At 40.0% G+C, this 18,834-nt stretch overlaps 1 protein-coding gene across 9 annotated transcripts in view; it reads left to right on the top strand.

The window, feature by feature from the left end:
* Nucleotides 1–18,834, top strand: part of RIMS2 (regulating synaptic membrane exocytosis 2) — a 267,667-nt gene that overhangs the window by 20,421 nt on the left and 228,412 nt on the right. Inside the window, exons 3-4 of one of the 9 annotated variants that reach the window (XM_070940384.1) lie at nucleotides 15,772–15,775; nucleotides 17,465–17,551. The exons of 7 other annotated variants lie outside the window; for them this stretch is intronic. In XM_070940384.1, the coding sequence (XP_070796485.1) occupies nucleotides 15,772–15,775; nucleotides 17,465–17,551 (91 nt within the window). Of the gene's footprint in view, nucleotides 1–15,771; nucleotides 15,776–17,033; nucleotides 17,067–17,464; nucleotides 17,552–18,834 lie in introns of all 9 variants that reach the window. One more of the 9 variants, XM_070940382.1, reaches the window with a different exon arrangement.

The following is an 18,834-nucleotide window of genomic DNA, read 5'->3' as shown; positions in this document are numbered from 1 at the left end:
CTTGATGCAAGTATGTAAGTTGCAGTACTTGCACAATGACTTCATGATACAGGTTTTATCATTTGGTTAGTATTTTTTCTTATTATGGCATGGGACAGAAACACAAAGACTGTATTTGTTTTTCCACAAAAACTATTTTACTGTACCAAGTTAAACTCCTATTCCTTACTTCAGAATTTAAGGCTAATCCCATGCTTGTTTCTGTTTAAATATCTATTTATTACTATCTATCCACCTATCTTATATATATTACTGTCTTCCTGTTACTCTAAGTTTAGCCGTGATGGCACTGTGGATTAGAATGCAGTATTGCAGACTAGCTCTGTCCACAGCCAGGAATTCGATCCTGACCAGCTCAGGGTTGTCTCAGGCTTCCATCCTCCCAAAGTCAGTAAAATGAGGACCCAGATTGTTGGGGGTAATATGCTGGCATTGGAAACCACTCAGAAAGTGCTGTGAAGCCTAAGTGCTATTGCTATTTTATTTAATCTATAATTTCTATCTCTATGTTCTTATCTCTATGTTTTGTGTCACTATGTTTTCCTACCTTAACAATTTCTTAGCTCTTTAAATATTTCCTTTTCCTCCAGGTCTTCAACTCTTCTAGTCAGTCTCAGTCTCAATTGCTTTCTTTGGTTGCAGGTTTGCTTGGGTTTTCAGGCTCTTTCCTCTTGTGGGTCCAAAAATTTAAGTTTTCTCTCACTGCCTGAAGAACTAAGATGCCTAGTCTTTGGGTTGAAGGTTTCTCTTTCTCCGCATCTTTGCTGCTGTCATAGCTTGACTCCTTTCTTAACATACCACACACATGCTTGAATTTGTTTTGTTTTTTTTCTAAAATAGATGGTCCAAAGAAGGAGATGGTTGGGTTGTTTTGATCCTCCTTCCAAGTAGTACCAAAACTCTGGGTCCCAGAAGAGAAAAAATAGCCTACTCATTCCGGGTGGTGGGTTCACTCTTCCACACATCTTCTCCCGTTTCCTTCTGTGGATGGCCATGTAAACTGAATTACTATTATTCATAAATCCCCACTTTTCAAAGAACCCCCTTCAGTTGAGATTCAAGCATGGGTATGAGATCAAGATGATTGATTGTGCTCTAGGTCATTACCTCTGGTGGGAGCAGGGTAAGTGCATCTATCCTTCTCTACTTGGACTCTCAGTGGCTTTAGTTACTATTGGCATGTTATCCTTCTGGATCAGCTGCAGTAGTTGGGAGTGGTCAGCGTTGTGTGGGCCTGGTTCTCATCCTTCCTCTAAGTCAAGTTCCAATTAGTGTTGATATAGGACCGGAAGGACTGGGTGAGGTCACCAAGTGGTTTGGGTGAGGTATTACTATGCTGATGATGATCACCATGCTGATGACACTCAACTTTACACCTCCACTCCAGGTCACCTGACTGAGGTTATGTACATCTTGTCGCCAATACCTGGAGGCTATAGGGACCTGAATGGAACAGAACAGGTTCTGGCCCAACCCAAGGAAGACTGAGTAGTTGTGGGTTTTTGGAACTTCTGGTGCTGAGGATCTTTCACCTTTGGTTTTGGATGAGTTGGCACTGGTTCACCCAGACCTGGTGTACAATCTGGGGGCCGCCTTGGACTCCTGGCTCCTCCTGAAAGAGTGGGTGGCAGGTCTGTATAAAAAGGCCTTTGCACGTCTTCAGTTTGTGTGCCATTTGTGCTTGTTCATGAACCAGGAAGTCATTCCTGCTATCACTCATGCCTTTGTGACTCCTCCATCTGGACTATTACAATGTGCTCTACATGGGGCTGTTGTTGAAGAGCATTCAGAAGCTTCAACTGATACAGAACACGGCAGCGCAGATAGTAAATGGTGTTGGCTATGTGGTATATGTGCAAGTATGCACAGAATTTGTTTTCACCTTTAAACCCCTTTATGGCTTGGGACCAGGTAATTAAAAGACCATTTCTCCCTAGTTGTTTCTACTCATCATAGCCAGTCTGGCAGGATGGGCATGCTCTGAGCAGAATGCTAGCTGGTAGGCACAGAAGACGAGCCTTTTCTGCCATAGGCCCTTTTCCTCTAGAACATTTTCCTTCTAGACCTTGTTTGCACCTGACCCTGTTGGCCTTGTAGAAGGCCCCAAAGACCTGGTTTTGTGATATAGCCTAGGGTCCTGAGTGTGGGAAGGGACCCATATCCTAGTTGTTGTAATGACTAATGATTGTTATATTTGTCTTGCCTGCTGTGTATATTTATTTTTGTAGTTATTAATGTAACTTAAAAAAAACCCATAGTAAGACAAGGAGCCTGGTGGATGACAAGTCCATATCTAGGAGTTCTCCATAGATATTCTCTGTATCTTTATACTTTATATATACCTTAGGCAAAGAATCTATTTAATCCTGGTTTTATTGTTAAGGTGAATGTAACAAGACGTCTTGCAAAGGTTCTATTTTGATAAACCAAATTAGGAATATTTCAAAAGGATGTGAAGTGGGAAATGAATAATAATTTTTGAACTAATCTGTTTTTAATGTTTTTGAGAAAACATTTTGAAAGAATTGTCGCAGGATGTAAGCTGTTCCAAGTAAAGCTGCCTTTTGCAACTGACTGATGGTAATTTTGTCAATGCTCATGGTCTTCAAATGACACTCCAGTTGTTTTGGGAATGCAACTCAGGTGCCTATTACTAATAGTATTATTTTTGTTTCCTTTTGCCACAGCCTTTCTACTTCTATTTGTAGGTCTATGATTTTCTCCAGTTCTTATCTACTGTGCTGTCTCCAGGTACTGCAACTTCCACTATTTGTTTGTTTGTTTGTTTGTTTGTATTTATTTATTTATTTATTTATTTATTATATTTCTATACCGCCTTTCTCCCGTAGGACTCAAGGCGGTGTACAGTCAAGAAAAATATAGACACACAAACATCATAAAATTGCTAATTAAAATTGTTACTTAGTTTGGTCAATTAAATAAAACCCAGAATTAGATAACATTTAAAAAATCATTTGCATGTTTGTATGTTTAGCCCTGCCTGTTGGAACATCAGGGTCTTGAGGGCACGGCGGAAAGCACGGAGATCAGGGATATTCCGTATCTCCGGGGGCAGTTCATTCCAAAGGGTTGGAGCCCCCACAGAGAAGGCCCTCCCCCTGGGAGTCGCCAGTCGACATAATTTGACTGACGGTACCCTGAGTAGTCCCTCCCTGTGAGAACGAACTGGTCGGTGGGAGGCTATTGGTGGCAAAAGACGGTCTCGTAGGTACCCAGGTCCTAAGCCATGGAGCGCTTTAAAGGTGATAACTAACACCTTGAATCGCACCCGGAAGACCACCGGGAGCCAGTGCAGCTCACGTAGGAGAGGTGTTACATGGGCGTAATGAGCTGCGCCCATAATCACCCGCGCGGCTACGTTCTGGACCAGTTGGAGCCTCCGGGTGCTTTTCAAGGGGAGCCCCATGTAGAGAGCATTACAGTAGTCCATACGGGAGGTAACTAGGGCATGAGTGACCGTGCGCAAGGCGTCCCGATCCAGAAAGGGACGCAACTGGCGGATCAGGCGAACCTGATAAAAGGCACCCCTGGCCACGGCCGTCAAATGATCTTCTAAAGATAACCGTGAATCCAGGAGGACACCCAAGTTGCGGGCCCTCTCTGTGGGGAGCAAGATCTCATCCCCTATTGTCAGTGATGGTACCAGCTGACTATACCGGGACGCCGGAAGCCACAGCCACTCGGTCTTGGAGGGGTTGAGTCTGAGCTTGTTTCTCCCCATCCAGATCCGCACGGCCTCCAGGCAACGGGACATCACAGCAAGGGCATCATTGGGGTGGTCTGGGGTGGAGATGTATAGCTGTGTGTCATCAGCATACTGATGAACACTCACCCCAAAACCACGGATGATCTCACCCAGCGGTTTTACATAAATGTTGAACAGAAGGGGTGAGAGGACTGACCCTTGCGGCACCCCACAAATAAGGTGCCTCGAGGTCGACCTCTGCCCCCCTGCCAACACAAACTGCGAACGGTCAGAGAGGAAGGAGGAGAACCACCGAAGAACAGTGCCCCCTATTCCTAACCCCTCCAGCCGGTGCAGTAAGATACCATGGTCGATGGTATCAAAAGCCGCTGAGAGATCTAATAGGACCAGGATAGAGGAGCAACCTCTGTCCCGAGCCCTCCAGAGATCATCCACCAATGCGACCAATGCCGTTTCTGTGCTGTATCGTGACCTGAAGCCCGACTGGAACGGATCCAGATAGACAACTTCATCCAGGTATCGGGGTAGTTGTCGCGCCACCACACTCTCAACAACCTTCGCAACAAAGCGAAGATTGGAGACTGGACGATAATTTGATAATATAGCCGGGTCCAGGGAAGGCTTCTTGAGGAGGGGCTTCACAACCGCCTCTTTCAAGGCGGCGGGAAAGACACCCTCACTCAGAGAAGCATTTATAATCCCCTGGAGCCAGCCTCGTGTAACCTCCCGGGAGGCCAGTACCAACCAGGAGGGACACGGGTCCAATAAACATGTGGCAGCGTTAAGCTTGCCCAGAATCCTGTCCACGTCCTCAGGAGCCACAGAGTCAAACTCTTCCCAGATAACGCTCTCAAGACCTGCCCCCGTCTCCTCCCCTGGATCTACCCAATCGGAGTCCAGGCCTTCCCGAATCTGAGCGACTTTATCATGCAGGAATTGTACAAAATCCTCAGCTCGACCCTTTAAGGGATCTTCCCGTACCCCCACCTGAAGTAGGGAGCGGGTCACCCTAAACAGCGCAGCTGGGCGGTTCTCTGCAGATGCAATAAGAGCGGAGAAGTAGCTAGACTTCGCCGCTCTTATCGCCACTAGGTAGATCTTAATATAAGATCTCACCTGTGTTCGGTCAGATTCAGATCGGCTTGTCCTCCAATCACTCTCCAGGCGTCTTTTCCGACGCTTCATCTCTCTCAGCTCCTCGGAAAACCAAGGAGCTAGACGAGATCGGCATCGGGTCAGAGGCCGCAAAGGCACGACGCGGTCCAAGGCCCCAGTAGCCGCCCTGTCCCAGGCGACCACCAGGTCCTCAGTCGAGTCGTGAGCCAGAGTCTCAGGAAATGGCCCAAGCTCCATCAGGAACCTTTCGGGGTCCATCAGGCGCCTGGGACGGAACCATTTGGTTGGTTCCGTCTCCCTGCGGTGGGTGGAAGTGACTTGAAAGTCCATGTGAAGGAGAGAATGATCAGACCATGACAAGGGCTTGATGTCTATATCCCCTATTCTTAGATCATTCAGCCACTGATCAGAGATAAAAATCAAGTCCAGAGTGTGATTCCCCAAGTGGGTGGGGCCTTGAACTACCTGGGTCAGGCCCATGGCCGTCATGGAAGCCATGAACTCCCGAGCCGTCTCCGACATCTCACCAGCAGATGGCAGGTTAAAATCCCCCATAACAATAAGTCTGGGGGTTTCCACCGCCACCCCGGCTATAATGTCGAGCAGCTCAGGCAGGACCGCTGTTACGTGGCAGGGAGCCAGGTACGCAATCAGTAGGCCCATCTGAATCCCCTGACCCCACTTCACAAGGAGGGACTCACATCCGGCTATCTGAGGAACAGTGGCCTCCCTCGGGCAAAGACTTTCTCTAAAGATTGCTGCCACTCCCCCACCCCTTCCCTGAGCCCTTGGCTGATGGAATGCACGGAAACCTGGTGGGCACATTTCCACAAGGGGAACTCCTCCCTCCTGGCCTAACCAGGTCTCCGTAATCCCTGCCAGGTCAGCACCCCCCTCTGAAATAAGATCATGAATGAGGGGGGCTTTATTTACCACTGACCTGGCATTACATAACATCAGCCGTAGACCCAGGGTCTGAGACTCTGAACAACCCGGGAAACGAGCAGTGCTTTGGGGGTCGGAGTGGGCAATCGCTCGTAAACATCGAGTGCGCACTCCCGAAACATAATATGGCCCCCTGCAGCCGTCATATCTGCCCCTCCCACTTACTATACTAATGCCCATTGCTTCATCCCCCTGCATCCTTGTCAGATTTCTGTCCCCATCCTCCCCACCATGATTATCAGACCCATTACCCCTTTCAGTGGATTTATGGATCCCCCCAGATCCATTCCCACAATCCCTCCCAGAACCCCTTAAAATAGAACTTAAAGATTTATCTAAAAACCCCCAAAGCCGTCGGTTTTTTGCAAACCACCTCTCAGGGTTCCAAAACCCGTCCTCAAGGGCGGCCCTTGATAACTGAGAGGGCCAGACATGCGAGAGGGGGGAATCTCGCAGTGCAAGGAGCTCCGCAGTTGAATACATCAAAGATAGGAGCGAGTTGAAGGAGATGAAGGATCATTTTCTTCTAAGAGTGTTAGAGATGGTTAAGACAGGTAATTTAAAATAAGGGAGGAAATAGATGTAAAAGGGAGATCAGTAAGTTACAAATGTCAATACATCGGAACATCATCGCCCTCTCACGACGATGGGAAGTCTTGTGGTTGTAGTAAGTCCATCCAAAGGAGGTGGGGGTAGAGGTCTCAAAAGGTCGTCCTCTCACAGCGACCAAACCATTTGAAACAAACAAAGAGAAGGTGGTCTATCTCCCCATAATCCAAGACTCTCGATGTCTGTATCTCCTCCAGTCCTGATACCAGCGATGGCCGAGGATTAGATCAAAAAAGTAAGGCAGAGCCACTGGACAAAGTATTTAGGGTTAAATAATCAGGGTAATCTTGGGGGAACAGGTGGTAAATAAAGCTGCAGATCGATCTAAGATTGCAAGTTAACGCTGAGTGGTCGTAATAGATCTAGATCTGATAAAGGAGAGAGGGACAGTTGAGGGGGAGAGTAAGTCATCATCTCCAGTTTGTAATCCTCAGTCCCTATCCATCACCTTGCTCAGGCTACTTAGTTCAATTAGTTTAATAAGTCCTCAGAGTTTCAAGAAAGAGGAGTGCAACAGATCCCTAGAGGTTGAAGGGATCCTAACATTTATAGCCTTTGCAGCATTGCCCTCTCCTCTATTAACAACAAGGGCTTCCTTGCAGCCTCCTGGTGTTGCCGTCGCCGTCGCTGTCATTAGCGCCATTCCCCTCGCCATTGTAACCCCCCTTGCCATAGACATCATCGCCGCCATGTTGCTACAAGCAGTGCCTATTAGCCCAGGCATCATTATCAACACCCTATCTGGAGTCGCTGTTGCCACCGTCTCGCCAACCATTTCACCAGCTATATTAGACTCAGTGGTTGACCCGGTCATGGCAGCCAGCCATGTTGACATCCTCCCCACTGCCCTCAGTCTTTTTACTGACAAACAGCTGATCTTCGGGCTCGGCTCGGGTTTTATCCTTGGGCTCCATCCACAGCTCTATTGAGCCGAAAATACCTCAGCTTGCTGGGAGGGGGGTCTGTGGATGGTTAATTGACCCCCACACTCTTGAAAATGTCAAAACATCTCCCTCCTAGCCTCGGAGTTTCAGCTCTGAGCTGCCATTTTGTTTTGCAACTGTCAACGGTATCCCACCTTTATTATTTTTACAAATAAGTCATGGCAACGAACATCTGCAACATACCTTCTTCCTCCTATGCTCCCCATAACAAAGGGTGGGAGTGAGTAACTGGCCCAAACTCAACCAGCTTTTATAGCTAGGCAGGCCTTGAACTCACAGATTCCAACTTTCTAGCCTGGAACCTTAATCACTAGACCAAACAATCCAGAGGTTTTTTTGTCTTTCTCATCATCAGCCAGATGTTTAAATTATTATTATTAGTACAGATGGTCCTCGACAAACAACTGGTTGTTTAGTAACCATTTGAAGTTACAGGATGACTACAATTTACTTCTGGTTTTCAACAAAAAGTCCCATAACAAACCATGGGTTCACGTAACAACCATGGCGATTTGCTTAACAACCATTTTGAAAAAGATCATAAAATTGGGTTAAACACATGATAATCCACTTTATGACCATCATGACTTATGATTGTATGGAGTAGGCTCCATTACAGCCATAAATCGAGGACTATCTGCATTATTATTTTATGAATTCTAGCCTCTGTATTCAGAAATTTGATTGGGTGAATCAGTAAAGTAAAATCAGTAAAATCAGCTAAGCTTGAAGGAGGAGGGCCAGCCTTCCTATCCCCTTTACTATACTTTGCATGAATGACCCTGGCCACCCTTCCTATACCATTTACTATACTAAATAAAATATTAATTGTATTTTCAAATCTATTAAATCTATTCATATGGAACAAAACCATAGGAACAGACTAATAAAAATTAACGAAAATGAAGTGTAAATTACCCAGAAAAGTGAATTTCAAAGTGGAACATTTTTAAATATTCTGAAATACATTCATTCAAAGCATTAACTTTTGTACAACTCAGATGAAAATTAGCATAAAACATTTCAAGTCTGGATTGTTTGGTCTAGTGATTAAGGCTCCAGGCTAGAAAGTGGGACACTGTAAATTCAAGGCCAGCCTAGCTGTGAAAGCTGGGTGACTTTGGCCCAGTTACTCTCTCAGGCCACCCCACCCACCCCACAGAGTTGTTACTATGGGGGGAATAGGGGGAAGAAGATGTGTTGGATATGTTCATTGCCTTGAGTTATTTGTAAAAATAATAAAGGCAGGATACAAGCAAGCAAATAAATAGTGGATGTTGCAGTACCTGGAGACAGCACAATAGAAATTAACTGGACAAATCACAGACCTACAAATAGAACTAGAAAGGCTGGCAAAAGAAAACAAAAACAGTATCAATAGTAATAGGCACGTCAGTTGCAATCCCAAAACAATTGGAGTGTCATTTGAAGGCCATGAGCATTGACAAAATTACCTTCAGTCGGTTGCAAAAGGCAGCTTTACTTGGAACAGCTTACATCCTGTGACAATACTTTCAACACCATCAAACAACAATATCTCCCATCTTAGATTTTTGGGAAGGATGTGAGTTAGATAAAAATACTATTTTCAGTCTAAACATCTGGCTGACTGCAACCAATCATAATATAAACATCTGGCTGATTGTACAACCAACCATAAATAATGATTTTCTTATTTGGTTTGCCTGCTGGTTTTTTAATGCAATGGCATTGGCCAATGGCCATGTAAAAGATACATGGCAAAGAAAAGTATTATGTGGCCAGTACATAAAAACCCAGCAGGCAAAGCAAATAACATGACGTGGCAATGAATAAAAGAAGGAATGTTGTAGAGACAGAGGCTAATTCTGGCTATAAAAGACCAAGCCTTAAGACACATGCATACAATGCTAGAATTGAGAAGACAGCAATAGATAGCAAAATTATTTATTTGTTAAATTTATCCCACTGTTATTACTTTATAAATAAATCAAGGCAGCAAATGTACATAATATTCCTTCTTTCTCCTATTTTCCCCCACAATAACAATCCTGTGAGGTGGGTTGGCTGAGAGAGAAAGTGATTGACCCAAAGTTATGCCTAAAATGGGGCTAGGATTCAGCCTCATGGTTTCTAGCAGTGGTGGGTTCCTTCGGTTCTGCCGAGCCGGTAGTGGTGACGATATGATGTCACCGAACCGGTTCTGCCCCCCCGCTCCCTGCCCCCCCACCCCCATGTTATTCTTACCTTTTATTTGGCCCCACCCCCAATCTATTGCTGCCTCCTGAGTCCCAGCTGATGGCTAGAGGGAAAAAAACTGTTTAAACTCTTGCCATGGGGCTGCAAAGGGCCACCCTACAGTTGATCAGTGTTAAAAGAAAACAAATGAGTAGACCGATGCCTGCAAAAATACATGAGTAGATCAGTGCCTGCAAAAATACATGAGTAGATCAGTGCCTGCAAAAATAAATGGGTAGACCGGTACAGCTCTGCAAGCAGTTAAAAGCCTGGTAGACCAGTACCTCTGCTAAATCCTAAATAATTGTCACATGACCATCAAGCCACGCCCACAAAATAAGCCACGCCCACAGAACCGGTAGCAAAAAAATTTAGAACCTACCTCTGGTTTCTAGGCCAGCACCTTAACCAATCCCATCTCTGCAAAGAAGCTGAAGAAACAGTGCCTCACCTAGTTAGCTGCTGCAAGAATATTGTATAGACTGTCTACAGACAAGGATGAGACTAGATAGCAACAATAGTGCATTGTAATATCTGCAAAAAATATCACTTGCCTGTAAGCGAGAACTGATGGGATCACAAAACAGACAAAATAATAGAAAATGAAAAAATTCTCTGGGACTTTAGAATTCAAACAGATTAACATATGCCACACAACACCCCAGACATAACCACTTTTAATAAGAAAAACAAAAAAAGTCTGGATAATGGATATCACAGTACTTGGGGACAGCAGAATAGAAAAAAGAAAGAATACCGCAAGGTTAGCGAAAATGTACCCAAATGTAAATCCGACCTGTTGGAAATGCAAAAAAGCACAGGGAACTTTTTACCACGCTTGGTGGCTCTGCCCAGAAATTAAGAAATATTGGAACAAGATAAAAACATGGATAGTAGAAATAACAGATTACGAAATTGAATTAGAACCCGAAATTTTTTTATTAGGCATGATTAAAAAGAACATTAGAAATGATATAAAATATTTAATACTTCACATAATTACGGCGGCTAGATTAGCGGTAGCACAACTTTGGAAAATAGATCGATTGCCAACCGACCACGAGCTAATACAAAAGATATTCACATGCGCAGAAATGGACAAATTAACTTTAGAGTTACAGGATAAGGAGGACTCAAAATATTTTACAATATGGAATAGATGGTACCAGTGGATAAATCAGAGGAGGAGAAATGGGTAGAGATGAAATTTAGAAGAAATTAATATAATTAAAAATTGCACTGTCAGATAGATAGAAAATGGAATATGTCAGTGTATGTTTGTATATATGTATATATAATAATAGAAATTAGTTAGTAGGTGAAGTTGTGTACTGTATATGTAAAGTTGTTTCTTGACTAAGAGAAACTTGTATGTTTTAAATATTTTTTTTTTAAATAAAAAAAAGAAAAAAAAGAATAGGAGAAAATCATAAAATATAAAGACATGCAAATAGAAGTAGATCGATCGAGGCAAAAGAAAGCAAAGTTAGCAATAAGAGTAATAGGTGCCTTGGGGCAAACCCAAAACAACTGGAGCACCACTTGAACACCAGGGACATTGAGAAAACCAGCGAATTGCAAAAGCAGCTTTACTTGGAACGGTTTATATCCTGCAGCACTACTTTAGTATTAAACAACATTTGCCTCTCCCAGGTCCTTGGAAATCACTTGGTAGGTGGACATAAATGCCAGATCCAATCTAAACATCTGACTGAATGTGTGACCGTTCGTAATATTTTTTATTATGTCTCACCTTTTTATGTAAGTCAAAGTGGCAAACATATTTAATAGTCCTACTTCTTATTTTTCCCACAAAAACAACCCTGTGAGATGGGTTGGGCTGAGAAAAAGAGATTGCCACAGGGTCAACTAACCAGCTTTCATGCAGAAGAGCAGCTTTACAATCTCCTGGTTTACAGGCTAGCATCTTAACTACTATTCCAAAGTGTACATAAAATATGTAAAACTACATGAATATACATACCTATGGCAGACAAAAGCTATAACCTAGAAAGGCAAGGCTAAACTGTTAAGAATCATCCACTATCAAAGGTTAAAATAGAAATTCTGCAGTCTAAGGATGATTTATGGAAAATAATTACAACACAAAAAACCGGCACAAAAAAATAAAGCTTGGGACAGGAAAGACAGATAAGGAAGATTTATAATAAGTTTGTGTATGGAAATAAGTAACTAAATAAGAAAAAACACTGCTAAATGAATGAGGGATTAGTTGCAGAAACCTCTTGAGCAGACTAATTTAAACATTGAACTATATCTGCTCAAAGCTGTGTAGGATGAAATTGCAGAACTCCTCTAAGAAAAGTAGGAAAATGTTAATTTAGTGGTAGAAATTGAACCGCATAGGAAATTGAATTTGTACAGGATAGGAAATGACTTCTGATAGAAAGTGGCCAATTGAGGACCCCACAAGATCCTCCAGACAGCAGTGCTTCGTGAAAGGACCCTGTAATGGCGCTACAGTGTTGGCTGGTGAGTTGCCAATTGGTAGACAGGGTTAGCCAGTTCATTGTGGGAAAAGCAGCTGCTTTGGAAATTTTCTTTTTCAAACAGACAATAAGTGGTGCTTTTTTCTTCTTAAACACTTTTATCATTTACGGATGAAGGCAAATATACGTGAACCAGGATAATGTTGCAGGATGCAATCTGAATTGGTCACCAGGACCAGAGGTTTATTCTTCCAAGCTTTTGGACTTGGATTGGAGTCCATCCTCAGGGTATTTCCCTCTTTCCAGAATGTGTGGTGAGAGAAAACATTCTGGAGAGAGAGAAGTTCCCTGAGGATGGGCTCCAACCCCAAGTCCAAAAACTTAGAAGAATAAACCTCTGGTCCCAGTGACCAATTTAGATTGCATCCTGCAACTTTTATCATTTTTACTGATTTAAAAGAAGTTCCTTTTTTGGTCACAGTCTGATATTCCTTTTTGAAGAACTGTACTGCTTTAGAGACATTTTTATAACTAAATGACAAGGAAGAGGATTATAGGCAGTGAGCCAAGCATAGAATATTTCCTTTCCTTAACTTTTTCTGAGAAACATATGGATTTAAAATGTAGTGACTTAATTTTGCTTTTTAAAACAATGATAATAATCTGTTAAGATCATTTGATATTGGAAGTTATAAATTGTGACTTTGAATTCTTATGGAAGGAGGGTTGTAACTGAATCTGATTGGCCAAGACTCAACTGCTGATCTGCAAATATATTTTTAAAAGATTTACTCTTTGACCATAAGAGGGAGCCAAAAACTACAAAATACAAAGGCTTTTTTTTTTCATTCTATAAAATCCTGAGACAAACAAGATGGAAAACAAACTGAAACACTATCATAGGAGGCTATTAAGACTAGATATCATGAGAAGTGTCTTGGAGGAATGCTCAGACAAAATAATTCAAACAATTCAATTGACAGTAAGAGTGCTCATTATGAGGGTGACTTAAACAAAATTGTTCTAGTGGAATTAAAAGAAGAACTGTAAGTAAGTTATTGACCTATAAGAGAATAACTGCTTTAAAAGAAGTATCTGAGAACATTCTGAGAGAAAAAACAGTTAGTACTTGTTCAGTAGCTATGGTATTTTGAAGATAAAGATTTTATTTTATTGGGACAAGTTGGAGGGGGTGACTTAAACTTAATAGGAAAATTGGAGTCACAGATAGGACCCTTGCTGATTTAACATATGTTAAATGAAATATTAAATTTGGATAAGAAAACTTATTATTTTGTACTAATAACAAGTGGGTTTAAAAGTATAATGAATAAGTTACTGTTACGATTTGCAAAATATTGCTGAAACTGAATTTGGAAAATGAATATGTTTAATATTGTGTGAAATGTTTGATCAATGAGAAATTTATAATGAATTATAGCTAGAAAGATTTTTTAAAAATAAAACAATGTATTAGAAGTAATTGTATCTGTAAGGATGGCAATTTTTAAAGCATTTTAAAGCTTCGATTTTAAAATGAATATAACATTGGAATTAGAAGTTTTTTCTTTAGGGTTGTTGGACAAAGAATTTAAAAGAATATGTGGAATTTTTGCTATTATAGATGATGACAATGCATAAACCTAATAAATGTAAATAGAAAGATATATTATTTTTCACAATAGAAAAAATGGACAGGAAAAATGGATTTGGTTGAGATGGCATTGTTAACTGTTTTAAATTAAGATAAACTTTTATCCAGTTTGATTTCCATTTGGGAATTGCTTCTGGACTTTTCTGGACTCAAAATAGAAGAAAAAAAAACTTTGGACTTTAGTTAGAAGGTAGTATAATTGTGTAGTTACAGAAATTGCTGGTAATTACTAAATGTAATGCAGAAAGGAGGCTGTACCTATAGTTAGTATGTTACTATAGTGGAAAGAGTTGGAAGTCAATGCTTCCCCCTTCCCCTTTTTCCCTTCTTATTATCCAGTACCCCTCTTTTCCCCTTGTCTAATCTTTATTTTCATTGTATTTTATATTGCAATAAATTTTAATAAAAGTTTAAAAAGAGGAGAGGAAATGAGAGATAATCATGTAGGGGCTTTGCTGCTGTCCTTTTAATTCAAAGCCTATAGTTCTTTATGACAGCCATTTGGTGTAGTGATTGAGGCACCACACAGAAACTGGGACACTGAGTTCTAGACCTATTTTAGGTAAAAGTTAGCTAAGTGATTTTGGGCTAGTCAGTCCCTTTCAGCCCTAAGAAAAAGGCAATGGCAAACTACTTCCAAAAATGTTGCCAAGAAAAATGTGGAAACTTGTTGATTTGAAGGTGCACACAAACAAATAGCTCTTTATACACAGCTTATGTGGAAGACTAGATGGTGAATTTATGCTAGAATATGACAGAAGGAATTCGATTGATATATATATCACTACAGAAGGAAGAAGGAAGGCAAGTAAACTGTATTTATGCTTGGGAGACAGAGAGAAGGAAAGAGAGCACTCTCTATTATTTTGCTGCAAAAAAGCAAGTATGCATAAAGAAAAACTACCTTATTTGGAAGACTGAACAAAATAAGATGGGAGTCACCGAAGAGAAAGTAGCAGGAAAAACTACAGCAAGTGAAGCAATTGGAGTCATAGAGTGAATACTATAAAGCAGCCAAAGGAAGCAATAGATTCAGATGGAGGATAGATTCTGAACCAATAACTGTATAACAACAAAGAACTTTTAATAGAATGAGATGAAGCAATGAAAAAATTTACCTAGCAAACGAGAAGGGCCTAACAGTGCAAGGAATTGGAAATGGAGTTGTAAAATGTTTCACCACCAGTGTGAAATGCAAGACCCCAACAAAAGATGTCTGTATGCATAAGTAATAGATAGAAGTCTACTTTCTATGAAATGCTTGATCAAGATGGCACTGCAATGGAAGCATGTACAGTTTCTAATGAAGTGAACATTATTGTTGGGGCAGTTACAAGTTATCCTATATATGTATAGCCCTTAGAGGTGAAGGGTGAAAAAGCCAGAGTGGTAACCCACCCTCTTCACTAGAATTGCATCTGCCTGTGGCACAGATGACTCAGAATTGTGACCTCTAAAGCCATAAAGTAACTTGCAAGTCAAAACAATGGATCAGACATAGGACTATATCATTATGGTACTTGAATGACAAAGACAACTCACATGTCACTACCCAACATCATCAACAGCTGATCAAGTCACCCCTTCACAGTGACTATGTGGAATGATAAGACAAGTGACTTTCAGGCAACTGATTTTTCATCATCATCATTGATTATCACACAATACAGAAAGACATAGCCACAAAGTGCAAAAATGTGCAAAATGAGAGTCTAAAACTCAGAGAATACATGAAGATGGTAAGCAATATACCTAGTTTAGTGCCAGTTAATTATCTTCTGAAATGGCAGTGGAGTAGAATATAGGAACATGGAGACACTGGAAGTAACAGAACACGAAGCACCAGATTATATAACCTATATTCTAGAGCAAAATGGATTGACAGAAAGAATGATTGCCTGACAGGATCTGAAAAGAAGCATTTTGATAAGATGCTAATCTATCCAACAAGTTCTAGGGAGAGACAGTTACGGTACTTGGCTACCTAAAGAAGGCACAGAAAAGACACTATATGAATGATGGAATGGCACGAATCTTAATAAAGGCCATTAAAGCCATCTATTTGGCTACAGAGCCTGTATTTACATTCCAAGTAAGAAATGCTCATAGCTGAGTAACGGAGCAAAGAAGAACATAATGGTTAGATACAATAAGAAGAGTAAAGGATACAGCAAGGTGAACCCCAAGTTATGTAGAGCAAACATGTGCAACAATTTATTCTTTGGTAACATGCAGTGAGGTGAAATCTTGAAGCAAATGAACCCCAAAGAGTATTTACTATAATATATCTGTAAAGCAGGAGATCCATCCAATTAGCCAAAAAATTGCCAGAAGAGGCATGTCTAGCACCAGTCAAGCAGAAGGCAAAAGGTATTTCCAGCCACTTGTAGAAAGAGGAAACAAACAACATGTCCAACCAGCCAACTGATTCATAGATAACAAGGAGATTCCAAATCCCAGAGGTCAAGGTATAATCAAGAGCATAACTGCTAGAAAAAGTCTCAGACATAGTCAGAACCCATGAAATTCATAAACCTCCCACCTGGAAGCACATCAGAGGTGCAGTTTGATATCTATTTGGCAGTTTGTCATATTTTGAAACTTGTTTTGGGTTTTGATACTTTAACGAGAGCCTCATTGAGCTATTCACTTATTCACTTTGTATGGATTTCCAACTTACCAACAGTGATTCTGGCAGCTAACATAGGTTTAAAACCAAAAGCAAACAGGTAAAGATAGCACAGAGGAGAACATGCTATAAACTGAGGCCAACCTACAATCATTCAGTATTCCAGTTATTACAGACGGGTTCTGCCTCCATGCTGAGAGAAAAGCCAGATTTTCAAAGTCTTATGGAAGGGTTGGAGCATCTGAATCTTATGTGTTTAAAACTGAATCTTGTGGGACAGGGTATAAGCAAATCAAATAATTATTTTATCACAAATATAATATTTGAAAAGTGTGAAATAATTTTGAAGATAGTGATTACCCACGATTATATTGATCACGGTATTTTTGAAGTTTATTGTTTCATTTCGTTTACTACTGTATATAGTGAATTGCTTTTTAGTCATGCAAACTACAAATTTAAATTGGAGATTGTATGGCTAATTATATGTCTTAAGATTCCAGTATTTCAAGTAATTCTGTAAAAACATTACATACTGACCATAGTATATTATTTCCTGGAGACATTGTACATTTTATGTTTTATGATACTGCATTAATATTTTTGTCTAGTGGAAAACTGGCTTGGATGCAAGGTGTAGTTAAATAAAAAATATTTTTCTGATGCCACTCAGATATGAGAGACATAGAAAAGGGTTTGTGTCCTATATATACTGCACTCAGTTGTGCACTTATTTTTTTAGGGGTAAAGAAGAACAAAAACAACCAGTGACACAGTAAGTAAAAAACCAAAAACATAAGTGCAGTGGGCTTTACTTCTCTACCTTTGCCATTTTCTGCTTTCTGCACCTTTGATGGTTTTAAACTAATACCAGATAGGCTGCAGTTAGTTATCTGCTTTCGGATTGGCTTGTAAAAGCTGCTTTCAGTGTGTTATTTCATCCACATTTCAGTTGGATGTGGTTTCTTGCTACCTGCTTGCGGATTATTCTGGTTTAAAACTATTCTCCCCTAAATCCTAATTGTGGCTGACTTAATTGCAGTGAACATTTCCATTGGCTGTAGCTTTCCTGCATTTACATGATGATGATGATGATGATGATTATAGAAAAAAAAATTATACTACTATGATTTCATTTGGTTATTCAGTTACATTATTTGCTTATTTGAACAGGTGGTTTCCCTTTAGTGGGTTCACTGAGCTGGTAAATAACGTTCTTCAGCCACAGCAAAAACAACAAAATGAGAAGGAGCCCCAGACGTAAGTAAGCTACTGTGTGTAGATTTAGTTTCGCTCTAACATTGAGACATACCGAAGGGTATGTTTAAGTGATAACTCTAAAACAACATCTTTTAAATTGAGGCTGAATTCTTAATGCAGTTTTTCTGGGGAGTAAATTCCACTGAATACAGTGTTATATACTAATTAGTTAGCAGGTATAAAACTACAATAAATAACCAATGTTGCTTTTCAAATTTTCATTGATAAAGTGAATTGTACCAGGCCTTTAATTTGGTTGATGCAAGGTGCTCCTTGCTTTCATATAGAACCCATTGAAAGTAACATGACAACTTTTGCATAAATAAATATACTTAACTATAAATATTAAATATATTTAACTTTTAGATAAATAAATATACTTGATTGATATGACCATACAATTGAAATTTCAGGCCATTTTAGTTGCTAAAAAGTTTATATACATCTAATACTTTATACATCGTCACTGAATCATTTTTTGTCAATATTTGTCAAGTTGAAAGGCTTTGACAGACAGTTTTGTTTTGGGTGACATTTATAAATGACTATCCCTTGAGGAGAAAGTCAGGAACTAATTCCTTTAAAAAATGCAGGAATTGTTACAAATTGAAAAATAAAATACATAAATGTATATTTAAAAGAGCCGAACATCAATAATTTTAAAAGCAGGATATAAAGTGTATATTATAGTTTCTAAAGTTTTAAAAGTGTCTTTCAATTTTGGAGATTTGAACATGATGGCATGGATTAGACTCTTTATTCACCTCTTAAATATTTTGGCACATAAATTACTATTGTTTCAGTACTAGCAGAATAATACATGAAGATAAAAGAGGAAAATATAACTTTGTCAGACATTTCTACTAATTTATGAAAGTTATCCAGGCATTGAAAATGGTTTCTTGCATTATTTGGGAGAGAGACAAAACATTTTACCTTTATTATATACAATTTTCTTGAAAATTTCCAATAGATATATTTTATATTAAGTTATTGCAGTCCATATGATAATTAGAATTTACATTTCAACCCTAGTTTTTATCTATACAAACTATAGTAATATTGAAAAATTTAGGCCATGGTTTAGGTACACACATGTATGTAGTATTCATAATATATAATGTATATAGTTGAGAAAGATCATATTTCTGGGATTAGTCTGGGATATAATACTGCTATCAGAAGAAATATGTTATTTATGAACTGATAGGAACATGAATATTAGATCAGAGCTATATACAAATATATCCATGCATATCTTTTGAATCTTAATTCTGTTTTTA

This window comes from Pituophis catenifer, unplaced genomic scaffold, assembly GCF_029215685.1.
Source record: "Pituophis catenifer annectens isolate HBS135680 unplaced genomic scaffold, rPitCat1.0.hap2 SCAF_3, whole genome shotgun sequence".
Lineage (NCBI taxonomy): Eukaryota > Metazoa > Chordata > Lepidosauria > Squamata > Colubridae > Pituophis > Pituophis catenifer.
Note: the sequence above shows the minus strand (reverse complement) of the source record. Positions and strands in the feature narration are given on the sequence as shown.